Source organism: Micromys minutus, assembly GCF_963924665.1.
Source record: "Micromys minutus genome assembly, chromosome: 21".
Lineage (NCBI taxonomy): Eukaryota > Metazoa > Chordata > Mammalia > Rodentia > Muridae > Micromys > Micromys minutus.
In genome coordinates, this window is record NC_137956.1 from 52,427,059 (window position 1) to 52,451,650 (window position 24,592).

General features: G+C 38.2%; 2 protein-coding genes across 2 annotated transcripts; both read left to right on the plus strand.

Moving 5' to 3' along the window:
* Nucleotides 1-219: 219 nt before the first annotated feature.
* Nucleotides 220-1,287, plus strand: CCR3 (C-C motif chemokine receptor 3; the record flags this gene model as incomplete). The annotated part of the gene is made up of 1 exon (XM_080934706.1): nucleotides 220-1,287. The coding sequence occupies one exon, from the start codon at nucleotides 220-222 to the stop codon at nucleotides 1,285-1,287; it is 1,068 nt and encodes a 355-aa protein (XP_080790832.1).
* Nucleotides 1,288-9,120: 7,833 nt separating this feature from the next.
* On the plus strand, nucleotides 9,121-9,381 carry LOC308434047 (non-histone chromosomal protein HMG-17-like; the record flags this gene model as incomplete). Its single annotated transcript, XM_080934230.1, has 1 exon — nucleotides 9,121-9,381. The coding sequence occupies one exon, from the start codon at nucleotides 9,121-9,123 to the stop codon at nucleotides 9,379-9,381; it is 261 nt and encodes an 86-aa protein (XP_080790356.1).
* Nucleotides 9,382-24,592: the final 15,211 nt, after the last annotated feature.

Genomic DNA, 24,592 nt, shown 5'->3' on the forward strand with positions numbered 1-24,592 from the left:
TTCTTTTCTATTAGGAATCATGAGAACTTTGAGAGCTACAGAGGTTTTTTTTTTCCCCTGACCCCTACTCATAGTATTTCAAATATATCTTTTGAAATCTGTGTTAAACAAATTCTAACTTGAATCTCTTAATGAATAATTAAGTGGTATATTTCACATGGCTGATTGATTGGTTCTTTGTTTGTTTTTATTTTTTTTTCTATCACAGAGACAAGTAGAATGGAACTTAACTTAGATAAAACCGAGACTTTTGAGACCACACCTTATGAATATGAGTGGGCACCACCTTGTGAAAAAATCAGCATCAAAGAGCTGGGGTCATGGCTCCTACCTCCACTGTACTCCCTGGTGTTTATCATCGGCCTCCTGGGCAACGTGATGGTTGTGTTGATCCTCATAAAGTACAGGAAGCTACAAATTATGACTAATATCTACCTGCTCAACTTGGCAATTTCTGACTTGCTCTTTCTCTTCACCGTTCCATTCTGGATTCACTATGTTCTATGGAATAAGTGGGGTTTTGGTCACCACATGTGTAAAATGCTCTCTGGGTTTTATTACCTGGCCTTGTACAGTGAGATCTTTTTCATCATCCTGCTGACAATCGACAGGTACCTGGCTATCGTCCATGCTGTGTTGGCCCTTCGAGCCCGAACTGTGACTTTTGCTACCATCACCAGCATCATCACTTGGGGCCTGGCAGGACTGGCAGCATTGCCTGAATTTATCTTCCATGAGTCCCAAGACAGCTTTGGAGAGCTTTCCTGCAGTCCTCGATACCCAGAGGGCTATGAAGACAGCTGGAAGCGTTTCCATGCTCTAAGAATGAATATCTTCGGTCTAGCTCTTCCTCTCCTCATTATGGTCATTTGCTACTCAGGAATCATTAAAACTCTGCTGAGATGCCCCAATAAAAAAAAACACAAGGCCATCCGGCTTATTTTTGTTGTCATGATAGTCTTTTTTATTTTTTGGACCCCATACAACCTGGTTCTCCTTCTTTCTGCTTTTCACGGCACATTTTTGGAGACCAGCTGTCAGCAGAGCAAACACCTAGACCTGGCCATGCAGGTGACTGAGGTGATTACTCACACCCACTGCTGTATCAATCCAGTAATTTATGCCTTTGTTGGGGAAAGGTTCCGGAAACACCTTCGGCTGTTTTTCCACAGAAATGTGGCAATCTACCTTGGAAAATATATTCCATTTCTTCCTGGTGAGAAACTGGAAAGAACGAGCTCTGTCTCCCCATCAACTGGGGAGCAAGATGTCTCTGTGGTGTTTTAGTTGGGTAGAGAAAACTATCCCTCATTCTATGAACTGGAAGATGAAGCAAACACATTATTCAATCATAACGACCTCTAGTTCAGTCATTTGTACCTTTTGTGCATTACTGATGCTCTCAAAGACCCCAAAACACACCTAATGACTGCAGTATATGTTCATGTACCTCAAGGTCATTACTAGAGGTCATGTACTGGCCAGCTAACAATTCATAAAACATGAAAAGGACAGCTTTTTTTGAGTTTCTAAAGAGTTACATAAGTTCTGATTCACTTAAATGTTAAAAATATTTAAATGTATACTTTAGTCATTTTTGACATCAGTGAAATGTTTCACAAAATGAAATGTTTTACAAAATGCATTTACTTCATTTCCTTACATAAGTAGGGTTTTTTTCTTCTTAATAAGTGGCTTTCTTTTTCCTCTTTTTCCTTGCTCTTGCAGGAGACTGATGCCATATCTTGTTTATAAAGTCAAATAAAATAATATTTTCTATTAGAGACTGAGAGCATCTTGGAAGGAACACATTGTTCTCCTAAATGCCAGTTTTATGTTGAAAAATAAGCTGGGGCCATCTATATTGAGAAGTCCAGGTGTAGTGCTGTCACTAATTCTTCCTAGACTTGACGTCATGAGGGTGTGTTGACGCATGCACATACGACTCCTATGATAGGAGAAGAGTAGAAATTTAGAGACAGACATCAAGATTAACAGATAAAGACTGGAAACCCCTTTTTAGCTGCCCTCAGATACCAAATAGAGCATGTACAAGAAAAATCTATGATACCACACAGAAAAAGTTGGCACTATGCAAATAACCCATGAGTCATAAGAATTCATATGATACAGTGCTTTGGGGCATCTGTCTTTTTCCAGATAATTAGCCTTTTTCTATTCTCAGAAATATCTTTTTATCTTTCTTGATAAACTGCCTGTATGTTTATCATCTATATGTTCATTATTATGGCCCACAAGACCGTAGAAATCTTCGGAGCTGCTCTCTGGATTCAATTGTGCACTTAGAGTGCTACCCCAGAGCTTACGGTGCATAGTGAAGTGAGACCCGTGCATGAACAACGGGCTGCCAGGGGATGGCAGTGATATTTGTTCCAAGATCACACTTTTAGAACTAGGTTGCAGCTGTGATGCTTTCAAAGACTCAGTAAATGAAACTGAGGGTTTAAAGCATTTTGGGAGGAATATACGGGCCCTTTAGATATTTATGATAAAGTTATATGCCATATGGTCAGCTGATAACATATGTCAGTCTATTTGAAGCATTACCTTAGGAGGAATTTACAGTTTTACCAGTCTATAAGTTTTACACAGTTGAGTTTTCTTTAGTATATATATTTAGTACTCTGAACTAAAATCTGTGAGAGACACAAAGATGAATGAGGAAAGGATGGAGTTGTTATGGCTCAGGTCCTTTTCTCTCATTCCTTTTCTTTGCCCTAATTATAGCTTCTTGGGGATATAACTTATAAGCTTTAATTTGTGTTTGTAATATGTCACTTTTCTTCTGTGTATAATATGGTCATTTCATAGTTATTTTGAAGTAAAGATTACTTTGGTCTAGTAACCATGACAACTGTTTGAGCAGAACAATATAGAGGTAAGTTAGTAATGATGCTATTGGTGCTACTGATACTCCATAGTAGAAGGAAATCTAGATTCACAGTACTTGTGATCTCATCTTGTATTCCAACCATTACTCTCTCCTTCCCCAACTTGTATGTGATTTTGGGAGATGATAAAGATATATGAGAATTGAAGAGTCACTTGAAAGTGTGACTCCATGATCATATTTTCATGAGGTCATTATCCATGATGAGATAAAATTTTGTGATAAGACATCTGTTTGAAGGTAACTCATTCTTTTAAGTATCCCTTCAATAATGTTCTATAAGTAAGCTCAATAAATTCTTTGGTTTGCTAAGTTGAACTTTGGTGGAATCATTACTTTAGTTTATAATTTTGTCCATATCTGAGGTGAATACATATTTGTTCAAGGTAAGTTACTGTAACACTTTCTCATTTTCTAGAGAAGATGTAGTCAACACGACATAAACCCACCAGGTGCTCATCTAACACCTTCCTGGTAAGTTTCAGGAATGGGTTGTAAAAACACTGCTTTAGGTTAACTGAGAAATTCAATGTGTAAGAAAAATATGAAACTTGTCCTCATAAGGCCTCAGTCAAACAAGATAAAGAGGAAGAGAATAAAGGAATCCAGTGCAAAAGGGTTCCCCTTCTCTGGGGATAAGGGGAAGAAGCAATGGAACAAAAAATTTGTAAGAGTGGAAATGGGAGGAAAAGAAAGAGTAGGACTGTGATCAGGATATAAAGTGAATAAAAATAATTGGGAAAAAAAGGAGAAAGGATTAGCTTAGTTCAATGGGGAGAGGGTAAGGGCACACCATGAGTAAAAAGAAATATGAGATTGACAAATCAGGATGGGTCATAAATTTCAGTCGAAAGATCTCTAGCTTTGTTAAGAAGGTTAAAAAAGTCTATTGGAAAGATCAAGGCAAGAAGGACTCAATCTTATAATTAAGAATATATGGGGCATGCAGAACAGGCTCTCAGGCCATCTGCCACCAGGGAATAGCTGAGATCCAGGGACACAGGCCTGGAAAGACTGCACTGCGAATAGCTGGGGCACAGGAAGGTCTGGGCCAAACACCCAGAAAACATGCCCCCCCCACTGGTTCAGGGGAGCAGAAACTCAACTGTAGGGACTCAGTTTCAACCCAGCTGACCAGTGTGTGCAGAAAAAACACTCAAACCATTATCTACCAGGAACAGTAAAGATCCAGGGACACAGGCCAGGTACATGGGGAAGACGAGAACCAACCACTGAGAACAAGATGACAATTGGAAAGCGAAAGAATGTACCCCAGGGAAACCAAGACAACCTGGCAACACCAGAACCCAGCTCTCCCATCAAACCAAACAGAATAATGCCAAACACTCCAGAAAAAGAAGACTCAGATCTGAAATCATACCTCAAAATGATGATAGAGATCCTTAAACAAGAACAGGAGGAAAAGCATAAAGAAATAGAAGCCATTTAAGAGGAAACAAGAAACACACTCAAAGAACTAGTGGAAAACAGAACCAAAGATATGAAGGAATGGAAGAAGGAATTTAAAACAGAAATTGAAACAATAAAGAAAACACTAAAAGAGGCAACCTTAGAGGTAGAAAACCTAAAAAAAAAATCAGGAGTCACAGAGGCAAGCATCTCCAACAGACTACAAGAGATGGAAGAGAGAATCTCAGGGGCAGAAGACAACATTGAAAACATAGACAAAACAGTCAGAGAAAATGCAAAAACCAAAATCTCCTAACCCATAATGTCCAGGAGATCTAGGACACAATGAGAAGACCAAACCTAAGGATAATAGGAATAGAAGAGGGCCAAGAATATCAACTAAGAGGCACAATAAATATCTTCAACAAAATCATAGAAGAAAACCTCCCTACCCTTAAGAATGAGATGACCATGAGCATAAAAGAAGCCTACAGAACTCCAAATAGAGTGGACCAGAAAAGAAATTCCTTCCGACACATAATAGTCAAAACACCAAGTGCCCAAAGCAAAGAAAGAATACTAAAAGCAGTAAGGGAAAAAGGTCATGTAATATATAAAGGCAGACCAATCAGAATAAACACCCAACTTCTCAACAGAGACTATGAAATCGAGAAGATCCTGGACAGACATCATGCAGACCCTAAGAGAGCACAAGTGCCAGCCCAAGCTGCTATACCCAGCAAAACTCTCAATCACCATAGATGAAGAGACCAAGATATTCCAAGACAAAACTAAATTTACACAATATCTGACCACAAACCCAGCACTACAATGAATTATAGGTGGAAAACCTAATCAAAGAGGGAAACTACATCCTAGTAAAAACAAGAAAATACCAAAGCAAGACAACCAAAAGAAGAAAGACACACAGACACAATTCTACTTCCAAAAGCAAAAATAGCAGGAAACAGCAACCACTATTCCTTAATATCTGTTAACATAAATGGACTCAATTTCCCAATAAAAAGATATAGGCTATCAGACTGGATACATAAACAGAATCCAGCATTTTGCTGCATACAGGAAACTCATCGCAGAGACAAAGACAGACACTATCTCTGAGTAAAAGGTTGGGAAGAAACCTTCCAAGAAAACAGCTCCAAGAAGCAAGCTGGAGTGGCCATTCTAATATAGAATAAAGTAAATTTCCAACCAAAAGTTATCAAAAAAGATAAGGAAGAACACTTTTTACTTATTATAGGCAAAATTTGTCAGGAGGAACTCTCAATCCTTAACATATATGCTCCAAATACAAGAGCACCCATATTCATTAAAAATAAATTTACTAAAGCTAAAAAATACATTGCACCCCACACAATAATAGTGGGAGACATCAACAAACACTCTCACCAATGGACAGATCATGGAAACAGAAACTGAACAAGGACACAGTAAAACTAGCAGAGGTTATGAACCAATTGGAATTAGTAGACATCTACAGAACATATCATCCTAAAAACAAAAGAATACACCTTCTCAGCACCCCACAGCACCTTCTCCAAAATTGACCATACAGTCAGTCACAAAACAAGCCTCAACATATATAAGAAGATTGAAATACTCCCATGCATCCTATGAGATCACCATGGTCTAAGGCTGGTCTTTAATAAGAACAAAGACAACAAAAAGCCCATATACACATGAAAACTAAACAATGCTCTATTAAATGGTAACATGGTCCAAAAAGAAATAAAGAAAGAAATTAAGGATTTTCTAGAATTTAATGAAAATGAAAACACAACATACCCAAACCTATGGGATACGATGAAAGCAGTACTGAGAGGAAAACTCATAGCTCTGAGTACTTCCAAAAAGAAACTGGAGAGAGCATACACTAGCAACTTGACAGCGCAGTTGAAAGTTCTAGAACAAAAGGAAGCAGATACACCCAAGAGGAGTAGACAGCAAGAAATAATCAAATTCAGAGCAGAAATTGACCAAATAGAAACAAAAAGAACCATTCAAAGAATCAACAAAATCAAGAGATGGTTCTTTGAGAAAATTAACAAGATTGATAAATCCTTAGCCAGACTAACTAGAGGGCAAAGAGAGAGTATCCAAATTAACAAAATCAGAAAGGAAAGTGGAGAAATAACAACTGAAACTGAAGAAATTCAAGAAATCATCAGATCCTACTACAAAATCCTATACTCAACAAAGCTGGAAAATCTGGAGGAAATGGATGAGTTCCTAGACAGATACCAGATACTAAAGTTAAACCAGGACCAGGTAAACCATCTAAATAATACCATAACACCTAAAGCAATTAGACAGAAAAAGTAATTCAAAGGGATACAAATTGGAAAGAAAACGTAAAAACATCACTGGTTGCAGATGACATGATAGTTTATGTAAGTGACCCAAAAAATATGCAGTCACTGATAATTGGATACTAACCCCAGAAAGCTCTGAACACCCCAGTAACAACTCACAGACTATATGAAGTTCAAGAAAAAACAAAGGCCAAAAAAAAAAAAAAAAAAGGAAAAGAAAAATGAAAAACCATTATGCTTTATCTTTACCCACCAAGAAAACTTTGACTATTTCCAGGTTACATCTTGTTTTACATGTACTTTATGCTCATTGTAACTAGTAAGATTTTAATACATACTACCAAACCTTAAAAAAAAATCAAGTACTGACAAAAATGTATTTGCATACTTTTATGTATAAATGCTTAAAATCTGTACATTTATCTTTGTTTTTTAAAATAAAATTGTTCAATCTAAAAAAAAAAATGAAGATATGGTGTTTTAGTCCCTGGGAGCTCTGCGAGGTTTGGTTGGTTGACAATGTTGTTCTCCCCATGGGGTTGCAACCCTTTCAGCTCCTTCAGTCCTTTCTCTAGCTCCTTCATTGGGGTTTCCAATGGTAGGCTGCAGTCATCCTCCTCTGTATCAGTATGATTCTGGCAGAGCCTCTAAGGAGGCGTCCATATCAGGCTCCTGCCATTAAGCACTTCTTGGTATCAGCAATTAATTGTTTGTGGGTTTGGTGGCTGAATATGGGATGGGTTTCCAGGTGAGGCCATCTCTGAATAATCTTTTCTTCAATCCCTGCTCCTCTATTTGCTTCTTTATTTCCTCCCATGAGTGTTTTGTCCTCTCTTCTAAGAAGGACTGAGGCATCCACATTCTGGCCTTCCTTCTTTTTGAGCTTCATAAGGTCTGTGAATTGTTTCATAGGTATTCCGAGTTTTTGGAGCTAGTATCTGCTTGTCAGTGAGTACATACCATGAGTGTTCTTTTGTTACTAGGTTACCTCATTCAGGATGAGTTTCAACCAATTTCTAGTAATTTCATGAAGTCATTGTTTTTAATAGTTTAGTAGTACTCCATTGTGTATATGTACTACAATTTCTGTATCCATTTCTCTATTGAAGGACATCTCAGTTCTTTCCAGATTCTGGCTATTATAAATAAAGCTTCTATGAACATAGTGAAGCATGTGTCCTTGTTATATGTTGGAGCATCTTTTGAGTATATGCCCAGGAGTGGTATAGCTGGGTCCTCAACTAGTACTATGTTCAATTTTCTGAGGAACCGCCAGATTGATTTCCAGAGTGGTTGTACCAGCTTGCAATCTCACCAACAATGGAGGAGTATTCCTCTTCACCACATCCTCACCAGCATCTAATGTTACCTGAGTTTTTGATCTTAGCCATTCTGACTGGTATGAGGCAGAATCTCAGGATTGTTTTGATTTTCATTTTCCTCATGACTAAGGATGTTGAGCATTTTGTTAGGCGCTTCTCAGCCATTTGGTACTGAGCACACATGGAGAGACCCATGGCTCCAGTTGCATATATAGCAGAGGATAGCATTGCCTGGTATCAGTGGGAGGACTGTTCTAGTCGAGGCTTGTTTTCCCAGTGTAGGGGAATGCTAAGGCACTGAGGTGAGAGAAGGTGGTTGGGATAGGGAACACTTTCATGGAAGCAAGGGGGGATGATAATGGGGGGAATAGGGATTATATTTGAAATGTAAATATTTTTAAAAAAATCAATAAAAGAAGATATGGCAATTCTTAGAGGGTAGTCTGGAAGCCCTATAACTACCCAAGGTGGTAAATTAGGAAGTGAGTCAATAATGGAAGAAAGGTAAGATTAGCATTGGGTAATGGGTGTGAGAACCATGCCAAGAAGAATTGGACAAGGGACAGCATGAAGAAAGAGTTGAAGCACTAAAAGAAATCTATGTATGTCTTGAAAAAATATTCGTATATTGGTCAGCTTTGCATTACTATAGTGAAATATCTGCAGTAATTTATAAAAAGAAGAGATAAATTGAGATTATGCATCTGGAGATTCCAGGACAAGACTCAACAGGTCTAAATTTTGGGCTTCTGGTAACAGCAGAGATCATGTGTTGGGGAACACCACTTACACTATGATCTAAAAAGATAATGGCATCCTACTAAGCAGACATTCACTGACTAAAAAACATTCCACTAACTCAACTTCCTAAATGCCTGCCTTTCAATAGTCCTATTCTGAGACCAAGCTGTCAATGTATGGACTTTGGGACACACACACACACTCCCACATATGTACACACACAGTTACTTTTAGATGCACATGCCATTCTCCTATAGAAAACATATGCAACCACTGCTGGCAGCTAGCCTTCAAAGAAATACAGTAGAGCAGTGTGAAGAAGCAGCGAGGTCGACCACCAGACGGACCAAGCCCGCGCGACGCTGTAAACTCGTGTTCAGCGCCGACATCCCCTGCCGCCGCCATGCCCAAAAGAAAGGATGAAGGAGACAAAGCCAAGGTGAAGGACGAACCACAGAGAAGATCTGCAAGGTTGTCTGCTAAACCTGCTCCTTCAAAGCCTGAGCCCAAACCTAAAAAGGCCCCAGCAAAGAAGGGAGAGAAGGTACCCAAGGGGAAGAAGGGGAAAGCCGATGCCGGGAAGGATGTGAATAATCCTGCAGAAAATGGAGATGCCCAAACAGACCAGGCACAGAAAGCTGAAGGTGCTGGAGATGCCAAGTGATGTGTGTGCATTTTTGATAACTGTGTACTTCTGGTGACTGTACAGTTTGAAGTACTATTTTTTATCAAGTTTTATAAAAATGCAGAATTTTGTTTTACCTTTTTTTAAAAACTATATTGTTAGCACACAGAACACTTCATCGTGGGGGGAAGGATCATGTGTCACTAACATTTTGAAATATCACCCAAGCTGGATTGAGGACAGAAAACCTCTTTTCTTGATAATTTTGAAAGGCTCCTGATCCTGCATAAGTGGCTACCAAGGCACACAATGCCTTGTGGTCTGGGAAAACTCTAAATTCATTTTTATAACCTTTCCCCTGTGTACCATGAACGTAGACATAATTCCCTTAAAATCAGAGACCTATTGAAACCTGACCCCCAAAATTGGTTTTCTAGTCTACTGGACAATGTGGACTTTGCAGTGACTTCATCAAGTGTTCTCAGAAGAGCAATGGTTCCTTTTATAAAAGATTGTGGATCTTCAGAGTGATACTTCTGCCATGTTCATTTCCTGAAAGTTAGGGTCGGCTTGTGAAAAGTTGCTAAACAACATCCTTAATGTGAAATGTCAACCCTCACTCTAAGCTACTTTCGACTTTTTGAAGCATTGAATGAAGATTTCATTGGGTTTTACAGTGACTTTCTGATTTTGGAAGTCTATACAAGAAGGGAATTTGGAAGTTCTCCTATATTGTTGAGTGTCTGTTCATGTCCTGCCTGAATACCATGATTGTTTATGAAAAGTATCTTTAATAAAGCTGGTTACAGTTAAGCTTTGGAATAAATAGATAGATAGATAATTAATTAATTAATAACTTAATTAATTAATTAATAACTTAATTAATTAATAACTTAATTAATTAATAAAAGAAATATAGTTGGGAGAAGGAGAGCTGCCATGCTGGGATAGGTAGAGAAGAGGTGGAGAAGAGTCACCATGCCTGAGAAGGTGCAGAACAGAGAGTAGTACTGCCATGTAGGAGCTGGGGAGAGCTGTCCAAGAGGGCTGCCTGACTGGGTCCAAGGAAGCCAAGATAAAATATAGAATTTAAAATGCAGGGCAAAGATGGAGCGGAGACTAAGGGAATGACCAACAAATAATGGACCCAACTTCAGACTCATGGGTTATGGACAATTAATGATGTGTCTCTTACTAAGAAATTCTTGAAACAAAATGGGAGAAAAAAATATTTACAGGAAATTAACTATTTCTCAATTTTTTATACTATATGCACAGTGCTTGTAGTGTGAAGGACAGGTAAAAAGTCCTTACGTGTAATCAGTCTCATGGTCTGGAGAATGAGACAGTCACAAGTCTATATAATGCTTCAGTTTTAAAATTATAATAGCAACACTGACAAAATAAGCAAAAGAAGACCAAGGCCAGTTAAGTGAAAAGCCACACTTTCTACCAGGAGGATGGTATCAATGTCTTAGATCATACCATGTCTTAATTTACTTTATTACATAGTTTTCTTGTTTGTATTATTACAAATGGGATCATTTTTAATTTATATTTTTAATTTTCCATTGTATATAATTAAATAGACAATTGAACTAAAGGTGTACTTCACAAGGTGGAGATCATACTTGGCACGGATATAGATAGAGGTCAAGAACGTGTGGCTGTCAGCTCATAGAATATGAGACATGGTGTGTGTGTGTGTGTGTGTGTGTGTGTGTGTGTGTGTGTGTGTGTGTTTATAAAATGGCAATGGATTGGGAAAAGATCTTTACCAATCCTACATCTGTAGAAAGCTAATATCCAATATATACAAAGAACTCAAGAAGTTGGACTCCAGAGAACCAAATAACCCTATTTATAAACGAAGTACAGAGCTAAATAAAGAATTCTCAACTGAGGAATGTCGAATGGTTGAGAAGTACCTAAAGAAATGTTCAACATCCTTAGTCATCAGGGAAATGAAAATCAAAACAACCCTGAGATTCCACCTCACACCAGTCAGAATGGCTAAGATCAAAAACTCAGCTGACTACAGATACTGACGAGGAAGTAGAAAAAGAAGAACACTTCTCCATTGTTGGTGAGACTGCAAGCTGGTACAACCACGTTGGAAATCAGTCTGAAGGTTTCTCAGAAAATTGGGCATAGTACTACCTGAGGACCCAGCTATTCCACTCCTGGGTATATACCCAAAAGGTGCTCCAACATATAACAAGGACACATGCTCTACCATGTTCATAACAGCCCTATTTATAATAACCAGAGGCTGGAAAGAACCCAGATGTCCTTCAACAGAGAAATGGATACAGCAATTGTGGTCCATTTACACAATAAAATGCTACTCAGCTATTAAAAACAATGACTTCATGAAATTCCTAGGCAGATGGATGGAACTAGAAGCTGTCATCCTGAATGGGGTAACACAGTAACAAAAGGACACTCATGCTAATCAATATACTGATAAGTGGATATTAGCCCCAAAGCTCAGAATACCCAAGATACAATTCACAGAACACATGAAGCTCAAAAAGATAGATCTAGAGAACAGTCTCCAGTTGATGGTAAAGGGACAGTGCGGCAACTACATAAAGTTTATACTCTGCGAGTTCTGTTGAGTCAAATCATGGTGTCCAAACTTTAGTTCTCTGAGATCAGGCTGAACAATCAGTAGGACTTAAATAATTAGGTAGTAGATACCCAGGGCATAGCTAAGAAATGGGACAAAGGACAAGTTCCCAAGATTTAATACATGTATATAAGCACAGACATGAGTGTTATCTAGCACAGTTCCAGGAACTGACCTGACTGGGGAGATGAGAGACTGAAGAAAGGAAAAATACACAGACCGATGTATGAGCACAGAAAAGCTGGAGTCAGGTGGGCTGGGGTCTCAAATGAAGAAGACACAACAATTCAGAAACTCAACTAGAGACACTAACAAATTGACTCCCACCTTTCTCAGATCAAGTTCTTTCCTTCACACGATCTTTCACCACAGCTGCAGTAGACTATGATTGCACTAGAGGGCACCAACCAATGACCATGCCTTGGCCACAGCCAGCCCTATGCGAGTGTGGTCATATGCCAGGAAAGGTGGGCTTTTGATATTACAGTACAAAACACTAGGAGGTGCTATTTCATCCCCAGGAATTGTGTTGTGCAATAACAGCAGGAAAGAGTGACAGCATATAGGAAATTCTTAGTTATTATCTGGGTCAATATCTACTTTCCTCTGAGCAGGGATTTGGTGGGGCTTGTTATAGCTCAAGACCTATAAAAGAGAACGACAAGACCATGAATCCAATCCTCATTCTATTTTCTGCTGCTTGAGGGTGGATGGAGCCTGGACTTGCCAGTGTATGCATGAAACTTTGTGATAGGAAGGGGTTTTAGGCTCTAATAGACATGGCCCAATTCATATTCTGACGTGTGACACTATGACCAACATTTGCTTGGATCAGAGGCACTGGAAGTGGATAAGAAGGCCAAGGAAATTTTATTACCCAATTCTATAGGTCATATTTTTTGTGTACAGAGCTCCTTCTAACGTTACTCCTTTTGAGCCACTCAATTCAGAACCTCAAAGTAATATATTTTCCCATTTTCCTACTATTTTACTCTCCCCAAATTATCCAATTTGAGTATGTCAATTTTTTCCTGCTTGGAATATGGGTGACACAAGGAGACAACATTAAACATAGGAAGGAAATTGATTATAAAAGAAAAAAATATGGTAAGCGTAAAGTTAAGTGTTCAGGGCCACATCTTAAAGGCAGGATGCTAAATTATGTGGAAAACAAGTATGGATTAAGAGCAAACAGGGTACATTCAGAGAGAAATGGTTAGCATAAGACAGAGCAGATGAGCTAGTTGTGGGAGAGGTCTAGAAGCAAGGAGACTCTCTGACTATCTACTACTTTGTGGCCATGGGCTGTGGCCCTGGCTCATCATAAATGCTGTGACATTACTAGGCCTCCCAGACATCCAGGACCTGTTCAATACAATGGTGATGATCCTATCTTGCTCTAAAGTAGGCCAATTAAAAATTTGTGGAGATCATACAAGTCTGGTCCAAATCCTGGTCATTCAAGATGGGTATGAAAGGCCAAGAGTTTCTTAAAGTGATCAGGATAGGGATAATATGTTTTCTTTACTTATTTTCTATTTTTTTATAGTTGATAAAAAGTTCTCTCAAAGAGAAGTTGATTGGATGGCAAAAATAATGCACAAATGCTTTATGACATGATATGAAACATAAATGGATTGTGAATGATAACTCAGGGTCAAGAAATTTCAGGAAATGCAAAACAGTGTTTGGGTGCTGATGGCAGAAGGACTCGTGCATGATTGAATCACCTCTGTGAGGCCCTGAAAGGAAATAGGCAGCTATATAGCAGTCTGGCCAAGTTCCACATCTATCTAGAGGACTCTGAAGGAGATTGAACACAGAGGAGGGACAGAGCTGCAGCTGTCAACAGTTTAACAGATAAAGAAAATGTGCTTCCTATGCACAGTGCAATTTACCCTGGGGAAAAGTAGGATGGCGTTTTATTATTTGCAGGAAAATGCAAAGTGCACCATGTTAAGTAAAACATGTTTAAGGTAAACAAGAACTCCATGTTTTCTCTCAGAGGCAGAATCTAGATTCAAATATAATACATATTATATAAATATATGCACACATAGGACATGAAAGTATTCTGGAAACTATGACAGGGAAGGAAGAGGTCTAAAAGGAGGAGAAAGGGGAGAACAAGAGAAGGTAATGAATAAGGAAAGACAAAATATTGCATGTTTTTTCTTACACAAAATATTGATTTAATACACAATATTCTCTCTGTGTGTCTCCCTGTGACTTTGTCTTTGTCTCTCTCTATCTTTGTCTCTCTGTCTCTCTTTCTCTGTCTCTCTCTCTGCCTCTCTGTCTCTCTCTCTCTCTCTCTCTCTCTCTCTCTCTCTCTCTCTCTCTCTCTGTGTGTGTGTGTGTGTGTGTGTGTGTGTGTGTGTGTGTGTGTGTTTATCAAGAGCAGAATTACTGGGTGGATGAAGGACCAGGGCAAAGGATGTAGGAAATAATTTGATCAGTCTCAAGGCTGTTGTTCTTGAGAGCAATTCTGGATGAAGTATATCATTATAGTTGTCTTTGGTGTATACATATTAATATGAATGAGTGCTGGCAATGTTTTTTTAACATGTCAGACAGTAAACATTTCAGAATCTCAAGCCAGATTGTTTCTGTTATTATTACTGAACTCTGTGATTATTATGAGAAAGAAACTATTGATGAGCTATTAGTGGAGGGAGAGGGTGTTTCCTTATAAAGGTCCTTATGAACCTGGAATTTGTTGTCCTAATTGGAAAATTCTTTTATTTATTTGTTTGTTTGTTTTGTTCAATTTTATGCATTGGGTATATGTAGAAGGCCACCTGAAGAAGTAACTTGTTTTGTACTACTAGGGCAGATTTTTCTTGTTTTTTCTCTTTTTTTCTCTTTCCTTCCTTCCTTCTTTCCTTCCTTCTTTCCTTTCTTCCTTTTTTCCTCTCATTCTCCATTCCTCCCTTTTCATCTGTAATTTCACTGAATTCAGGGCCTTACGCATGCTAGGTAACTTTTCTATTATCAGGCGGTATCCAAAGTGCTGGAGAACACTTTGCTGTCTTGGGGCAGGACTAGGATATTACTAGATGATTTGCTTCATTCTGGTCTACAGGGACCTCACTATCTCAACTTCTAATGGGATATTGCAATGGGTTATATTGTCATCAGAACTGTACTGAGTGAATCTGGGAAGTAGGAGTAACAAAAATCCTGAATGTGGTGATGAATATATGTCTGACAATGTCAAATTAACCCAAAGAAAATACAAGTCTAATGATTTAGGTAAGATAATCTCTTCAGAGCTAAGACTGGAGGTGGAGGTGGATACTACAGGTAATATACACTGCATAATAGTGTGTATACAAATGGCTTAAAACAACTCCACTTATTTGGTTTTTTTAACATTGTTCTTGAGGGCTGCCCCAGAGAAGGGCTATAGATGATAATCTATAAGAGGTTGACAAAGGCAAAAAACATAGCAATTGGGGTAGGCAAGAAAGAGTACATCCTTAGGGAGATCATTCCCGTGAGCATACAAACCTGAGGATGGCAGGATGTTGGGATCAAGCTAAAACCAGTATGAACGGTCTGCCACAGTGCTTTCATAAAGCTTTGTGGATTTGATTCTTTGTGTACCATTTTCCTCTGAGTCTGGGATGTTTGACTGCTTATGGATCAAGTGGAACTGTGTCACCAGACAAAAACTTGGTACTGTTGAATGGATTAAGAAACCCCAGAACCCTCATTCCTGAGGATGGTATGAGTTTTATCTACTCCTGACCAGGTTCCTGTCCTGGAACACATAACCATGACACCCTATGGAGAGGACTATGATAATCAGTAACATAGGGGCAGCACCCAAACCCCTCCACATGCAGACCAAGCCAATAGAAAGCATGTGCCTTTAGACCCCACCACACCCCAATATATATATGACCCTTTCAACAAGGAAGGAAGCATATATGATCTATTTTATCAAAGACATCTGAGAGTGTCTGTCATATAGAGTTGTAGTGCTTTGGAGAAGATAAATTCTCTCCCTTGTCACTGGAAGCTGCTCGAGCCAACCACAGTCACTTCCCACTCAGTGGCCTGGACGTTAGGCCCCCAGCTGCCTGCTGTGGCTTCAGAAGAGAGCTGGCAGCTTGCCTATATCTACTCCCCCTTTGAGAGCATAAGTCTTTAGCAGCTCTAGCCAGGACAGAGCCCTGTAGATATCCAGTGTCCAGTATACAGTCAGACCAGAAACTGCTCCATTTTATTTATTTATTTTTGTAAAGTAAGTCAGAAGTTTGTCAGTTCATAATAAACAACTGAATGTTATGTTAATCTGGTGGCTCATACACAGTCAAACAGTTTCCCTAAAGTCTAGTAACAACCTAAGAATTCTGTCTTATAGAAGAGAGCATAGCATTATTCCACCTGGAGGCATGCAATCGAATTTGAAGCTACAATCTGGCACCTGAGCCCATGTCTTAATTATTGTGCAATTTTGTAATTTTTAGAAGAATGTCCAAAGAGAGATAAGGAGAAAATTAGTGGTTATAAAACTAAATAGTTTAAAAGTTTTAACTAAGAGGCTTGAAATTATTAAAAATAGTTTGGCAAGGATGTTATCACAAAGCAGTAAGAGGAGCGATTCAGACAAAGTTTCCAGAACATGACATAATCAAGGACCTTTATGATGAACAGGCTCCAGATGCCTTGCAAGATAAGTGAACATAGAGATAGCTCCCTCAGAACTGAAGAGAGTTGTTAAAGAAAAAGACAGACATTAGGAGACAAAAACAGAGGTACATTGTTGGATTTTCAACAGCACTTTTGATGGTAAAGGATGTTGGCACACCTGTGTTATTGTTAGAGCCAAATTATTAGGTATCTTATAAACAGAATATGGACATATTTAGAATTGCAGGAATTTAAATTTTTCCTCCATTTTACATTTTCTTGAGAAGAGACAAAATACGTATTTCAGCAAAACAAAGGTCATGTTTTTTGTTACTGTTATTATTTTGCTTTTCCACACAGAAGCATGACAAAGAGGCATCCAAACTCTCTGAGAAACCAGTCAGGGAAAACAAGGAACTAGGAATTTTGAGTATTTTGAAAGATTATTATTTGGTCTATGACAGATTAAACAGAATAAATTTAGAAAATCTGTAGTAAATATGAAAATAGAAGCTAATTAAATGTGGGAGAAAGTTCACCATTAATGAACATGAAACAGCAAGTCAAAAAGGCTTGATATTTATGCAATTGCAATAGCATGAGCTAAAATTAGTGATTAACCAGAAACCGTCAAGTAACAGTATTGAGAGGATGTGGGGAAGGGTAGGAAGTGTGATGAGCTTAGCACCAAGCTCCTCATTGACAGGAAGTCAGTAAACCCTGGTTAACGTGAGTCTCACCATCACTGCCCACATTTAGAAAGCACCAGAACAACAGTGGGCAGACAGAAGAATGGCTGCCTCGGGGAGTGGGCAGGTGAAGAGCTGTCTCTAATTTCCTTCTTAAGCAGCATTAATAATTTTATAAAGTATAACTTTAAAATGTTATGTTATCAAATCAAGAAATAACAACAAAAGGGAAATAAAAGTAGGAGAGAATATTACAAGTGGAATTCTACTACATACAGCACCCTGGAAGTTAGGAGATGGGCAAACCACAGCAAAGAACAAGCCCTGTTCAGTGTAGTCACAAAAGTACCATTAGGTTATTAAAATAATACTAAATTATAAGACAGTTCATTACACAGGTGAGACAACAATGCCAAATGGTCCCAACTCTGCTGTGACAAGATGGCTTGTTTGTGTTTTACCTTTGATGTCACAGTTAAAGCACAATCACTCCTCCACAGTTCCTGTGGTCACTCTTTAGCAAGTAAAGGGTGCTAAGGAGTTGCTTGTTTCCAGCTGAGGTTGTTTGGGAGTCAGGCTTGGTGTTTCCTGTATCATCTGAGGTATGTGTTCATGGTGATGCTGTCACCAAGTTATTCTACTTTATCACTTGTGATCATCAGTTGAGTTAGCAGCTTCTCTATTCTTCAGCTCCTGGAATTGAAGATAGCATCACGTGTGATGATACAACCTTATTGGGCACTGCTTGAAGATTTCAGAGTGTTTTTAGAGCTGTTTTTTAGACATGTTATGGTACCATGTCCAACTGCTGTCCTCTCCACTGGGACCCAGTGAGCCTCACACAGGTGAGGTTCAAAGATGCCCAGTCTACGCCTAGTTCCTGCCTCTTACTGACTGTCCCTGGACTTCTCCACAACTCTTTTCACCCACAGAACTGGCCTTGCTGGGGACTTGCTGCTCAGTGAGATAGAGCTTTTCTTCGGGGTGGGCAAGAAATGTGTATCCTCCACCCACCCTCTAGGTCCTGAGGAGCACATCATTACTTTATGGCAAATCTGGAGACATCTTACAAGGTGCATCTCTGGTCTGTTTTCCTTTCTTGCTTTCTTTCCCTGCACTTTATCTTTGCTGCCTGAGGATTATAGACCCTGATGGATTCTGGGGACACGCTTCCAGCAATATGTCTTCTTGGGAATCCAACCCAATTTCAATATACTTCCCTGCACTTAAGGTTCCAAAGACCAGCAGCAATGTGGTTGACATTATTGTTACTATTATTATTTTTGGTAAGGCCCCAAATTCTATGAGTCTTTCAGATTTCCTTTTATGTATGCCTCTCAACAGGGAAAATGGTGGGCTGTTTATAGCACTTTGGAGTTATAAATATATGCTGTCAGGGTGGCATCCTCAGCAGTTCCAGCAATTGGGCCATCTTCTCACAACTACCTACGGGCTGTCAGAAAGTACCATTATGATGATATCATTTTCTGTGAAGTTTACCACCATTATTTGTTTGGATCTAATGGACTTCCTAACACCATAGATGCTACTATATTTGTTTGAGAGTTCTGGATAAATGTGCACTAAGCAGTTTTACTATCTTGTTAATGTTGAATCATTTACTGTGTGCTATAAAACAATGGGGCACATGAAATATACAATTAATATATTAACCAGAAAAGTATGATGGAAAATATAGCTATTTTCACTTACTATAAATAAGAATTCTTTTTCTCTAAACAGAAAATTATTATTTTGGAGGGTCTAACCATAGACAAGGCTGGCTTAGCCTCTCAATCTTCCTACTTCAACCCTGTAAGTGATGGATTTATGGCACAAACCACAGCACATAGATTATTAATGTTAATTCCAAATAAAAATCTATGACGTATAGAGCTGGAGAGATGGCTCAGTGTTTAAGAGCACTGACTGCTGTTCCAGAGGTCCTGAGTTCAATTTCCAGTGACCACATGGTGGCTCACAATCATCTGTGATGGGATCTGATGCCCCTTCTGCTGTGTCTGAAGACAGCTTCAGTGTACTCATATACATGAAATAAATAAATCTTTAAAATGTATATTCTTTAAAAAATCATGATTAAGTTGATACAAATTTTAACCATCCATGTGAAATCCAACAATGAATTTGAAAAATCAGAAGTAAAAAAAAAAAAAAAGAAAAAGAAAAAAGAAGGAAAAAGAATAGTCAAGAGCACAGTGCAAAATCATTTTTTTTTTCTTACAACGAATGATTCTGCCACATTCTGCTAAGTTCTTCTCACTTTCTGATAACACAGATGATGGCTGTGAGCAAAACATCGCACCTTTGAGACCCTGCATTATTCACAGCCTCACCATGTATTTCCTAATAGGCAACCACAGATTTTGTTGTTTGTTTTTCCATTTTATGACTATTTCTTCTTTAGACTCTCTGTGCTGATTGCTCTCTAACTGAGACCCATATGTCTTACCACCAGTAGAGATGCCAGAACATTTAGAACTGGTGTTATCACAGCAAGCTGTCACACAGATAGCACAAAGTGATACCCAGTTGTCTTTGAATATCTAACTGTCAGGTGCATAACAGGAAACAGGCACTCAGCATTTTAGTAATCACTGCATGCGTCATGACTCAGAGTCAAATGCTTTCTACATGGATCGTTGAACCTATAATTCATAGCCTGGAAACATCTCAAAATCCAGCTTCTTAAGATTATTGGGAACTCTGTCAATGTTTTTGATAGAATTTTCATTGGGAGTCTATGTTACCAGTTGTCATTTGAAAGCAACGGTTGTATCTGTAAAATAGTCTATGAAATATCATGTTTCCAAGTTTGATTTGTGACATAAAAATATGTGAAGGTTTCCTTTTCCCTGGAACCTTTCCTCTTTATTCATATTATTAGTATTTTGTTTTTATATTTTATATGTTATATTGCTATAGTGGGAATCAAACTGGGGGTTTCAAGTATGCTAGGCAAGAACTCTACCATGTGCTATTTTGTTAGCATTTTCTACCTTAACTTCCAATTTATTTATAGTTATATTACCATTTTAAAAATCTCATTTTGTATATAAAGTTATCATTATTATTGTTGCAGCATTTTACCTTGCTGGTTTCGATATATACTTTTAGTTTAATGCCTAACAGATTTTGTTCAGTCTTATTTGGAATTGCCCTCGCTTCTGTTTTACTTATTGATATCATTGCAGCCTTTACAATCTCAGAGCCCCTGATATCACACGAGTTAAAAAATCTCAAAGAATCACTGATGTAGACACCTGACCCTGTAATTTTCCAAAAGGCAAAGTCAGCAAGGAAGCCCAGTCCAGAGGCTTTCAACTATATTCTTTTGCCTGTTTTGTTCTATCTCTCAATCATATTTTACATGGTGACAAATTTCTATATAAACTATCTCTAAACTAGATACATGTTAAAAATCTGTTATTTTGTATGTTATGACTTATGAAGAATTAAAGCAGAATAAAAAAAGCAGCAGTACTTAATTCAAGGACTAATGATGTTTCACAAAGTCTTACTAGAAACCTGATGGTACATAACTATTACATTTGTATTTCTCTGTGTCTGGAATGTTAATAGACTATTTTTAAAAATTATACAAATGTTTAGTCAAATTGCCCTTTGGAACAAGATCTTAAAGGTTGAGATGATCTAGTTCCTGCACTGGGAAGCACAGATTGGAGGTTTTGAGGTAGAATTGGAAGGGGTAGATGCAGGGGTTGACCAATTTTGTTTATATCTAACAAATCACTGTCTTCACATCCCTGGGTTCACTTATTTTAGGATAGTGCCCAAGTGAAAATGCTTCTGTATGTGAACCTAAAATGTGCTACTTAATTGAAAATGGAAGGTTCTACCAAGCCCCATCAATTCCTTAGACAGAAGGGGCATGGTTTTGGGAAAGTATATATAATAATTTGGGCAGTAAGCTCCCCTTATATAAGAAGATCCAAAAGCAAGAGTTAGTTGAAATTAATGCAGTCCTGTATACATAGATTGTTGAAGAATGACAGATTGGGCCATTTTCCAAAGATGCCATCCAGAGAAATGGTAGCCAAAAGAAAGAGAAATATATGAGTGGTGGAGATGTCTGAAATTCTTGCTGCTTGCACAAATGAGTATTCCTGCTTCTCCAAGTACTGTTTTTGTCTCTTTTTGTTTTATTTTTTATTGCTGTGAATGAGTTATATTGGCAGAATTTCCCTTTTGCTCATTGGTTGCAAATGATGAATTTGAGATCACCATGAAAGTCCAGTGGAAACTGACATTTCAGGAAAAGTATGGACACAATGACAGTGGACTCAGAGCATGTCCAGCTGTAGCACCAGTTATTGGTAGATCTATTTTAATATCATACATTACCAGAAATAGGATACATGTTGTGTTTTATTGTTTTAGTTTGATTTTGATACAGTTTTTCTTTATGTAGTTCAGGGTAGTCTTGAACCCTCAAAGCTCTTGTCTCATACTCTCTGTAATGGATTGCAGTCATATACCTCTATGTCAGTAGAAAGTGATATGTTTTATTTATTTAAATCATATTACCTGATTTATATTGATGTATGTACATGCACATGTATGCACTCATATGTTTAGTATTCGTTCACACATGCCATGTTGCACATGTGGAGGCCATACAAGGGTAGTAAGGCCTTTTGTCACTTCCATGTGGGTTCTGAAATCTAACACAGGTCCTCAGACTTGGCAGTGAGTGCCTTTACTGGCTAAGTCATTTTACTGTCCCAAGGTATGTATTTTATATCAAAAAGGTCTTGCAAGATTTCTTTATGAAAGAATTCCAGCAATTGGCTTTCTCTTTTCCACTTTAAACATATGAGGAAACTTCTCAATTCTTTCTGCCTTAATAACCAATCAAACACATTCAACTCATCAAAATGTTACGAGATGAATTGTTTCACTTTTAACTTATCTTTCATAGTGAAAGTGCTCTCATGTCTGCTATCCATTTGAGTTTTCTTTCTGTGGGATAATCATTCATTATGGATGAGAAGGAGATAATCATAAACAAAGAAATGATAAGCAAATTATTGTTAGGTCCTTTACAGGGATTTGTGTCAAAATATTAGAAAACATGAAGGAATGTGGAATATGTAATAAAATTTACATCATCAAAATAATACCAGGAATAGAAAATGTAGGTTAACTAACAGAGAAAACATAACAGACAGAAATATATATTAGTATATATTTTTAAAATGTATCACAATCATATAGTTTCATATGTGTGTTTTTTCTAAGCTTTGAATATGATGTTTTTGCTACACGTGTTAGCATGCACCTGCAGTTGTAACATTTGAGAGGCTGAATCAAAAGGAACATGACTTCCAGGAAAGCCTGAGCTACAGTGAGAAACTGTCTCAAAAATGCATGTGATATTAGAAAACTTACTCAGATTATATGGTGATATAAAAGACTTTATTCAAATTTTTTTATCCAACAATTAATGATGAGATTTTTATTATACTATGTGAATTCTGTGATCATCTAATTGCCTATCCAAAATCTTTCTTTTTTCTTGTCCTTCAAGTAGAGAAAGGCTACTGATTTGTTTGAGTTAATTTTATATCCAGCCACTTTGCTGAAGTTTTTTTATCAGCTGTAAAACTTCTTTTTGTTTTAGAGCTTTCAGGTATGTTGTCAAGGAGTTAGTATGCTCTCTCCAGTTTCTTTTTGGCAGCGCTCAGAGCTATGAGTTTTCCTCTTAGCACTACTTTCACTGCATCCATACATTTGGGTATGTTGTGCATTCTTTTTCGTTAAATTCTAAAAAGTCTTTGATTTTTTTTCTTTATTTTTTTCGTGAACAAGCTATCATTGAGTAGAGCATTGTTAAGCTTCCATGTGTATGTGGGCTTTTTGTTCTTGTTTTTGTGGAAGACCAGCCTTCGTCCATGGTAATCTCATAGGATGCATGGTATTATTTTGATGTCCTTATATCTGTTGAGGCCTATTTTCTGACCAACTATATGGTCAGTTTTGGAGAAGGTGCTGTGAGGTGCTGAGAAGAAGGTATAATCTCTTGTTTTGTGATGAAATATTCTATACATGTCTGTTAAATCCATTTGGTTCATAACTTCTGTTAGTTTCACTAACAGTATCTCTGTTCAGTTTCTGTTTCCATGATCTGTCCACTAATGAGAGTGGGGTGTTGAAGGCTCCCACTATCACTGTGTGTGGTGCAATATATGGTTTGAGCTTTAGTACAGTTTCTTTTATGAATGTGGTTGCCCTTGCATTTGGAGCGTAGATGTTTAGGATTGAGAGTTCATCTTGATAGATTTTTCCTTTGATAGTAAAAAGTGTTCTTGCTTGTCTTTTTTGATGACTTTTGGCTTAAAATCTATTTTATTTGATAAATATAGCTACTCCAGCTTGTTTCCTGGTACCATTTGCTTGGAAAGTTTTTTCCCAACTTTTTACTTTGAGGTAGTGCCTGTCTTTGTTGCTGACATGAGTTTCCTGTATGCAATAAAATGCTGGATCCTGTTTACATATCCAGTCTGATAGTCTATTTCTTTTTATTGGGGAATCGAGTCCATTGATGTTAAGAGGCATCACCTCCACCTGTGCCTTGTGAGCAAACTGTGTGTAGGCCACCAGTCTTGATCAGTGTTCAGCTCTCTTTGGGCAGTCTGTGAGTTCCGATGGCAATGGGTTGGCACTAGCTGTGAGTGCAGATGGAGGGAGAGTGTTCCTGTATCTTCCTTGTGCTCTCAGTTCTCTCCAGGCAGGCCTCCAATCCTGATGTCAGTGTGCCTGATCTGTCTGTGGCTCTGAGCTGAGATGGAGGTCAAACCAGCCTGAGCCGCGATCCTTGCACCCCGAGAGTTCCTGGAGGTCCTCTTTAGACAATTAGTGGAGAGAAAACTTGGGCTGACCCATGGGTTCAGTGGGGGAAGTGCTCCTGTGTCTCCCCTGGGTACTCAGTTCTCCGTGGGCAGGTCGCCAGTCATGTTGTCAGTGTGCCTAATCTGTCTGTGGCCTCAAATTTTGAACCCCATTTTAATCACAGTTGCAAAGGCATTTTATGTGTCAATATAATTTATAAAGTATAAGCCAACATCGAAACATTAATAAATATAATCTATCGGCTTATCAAAAGCATGACTTACTTTTGGCAAGCGATGTGGTTCAAACATGAGAAGGAAGTTACGTTGGAAACTTGTTGCAGTAATATTAAATAGGAATAGCTTATCTCTTTATTAGCCCCACAGTCTCACACCGCGGGTGCTCTTTTTAGTCTGGA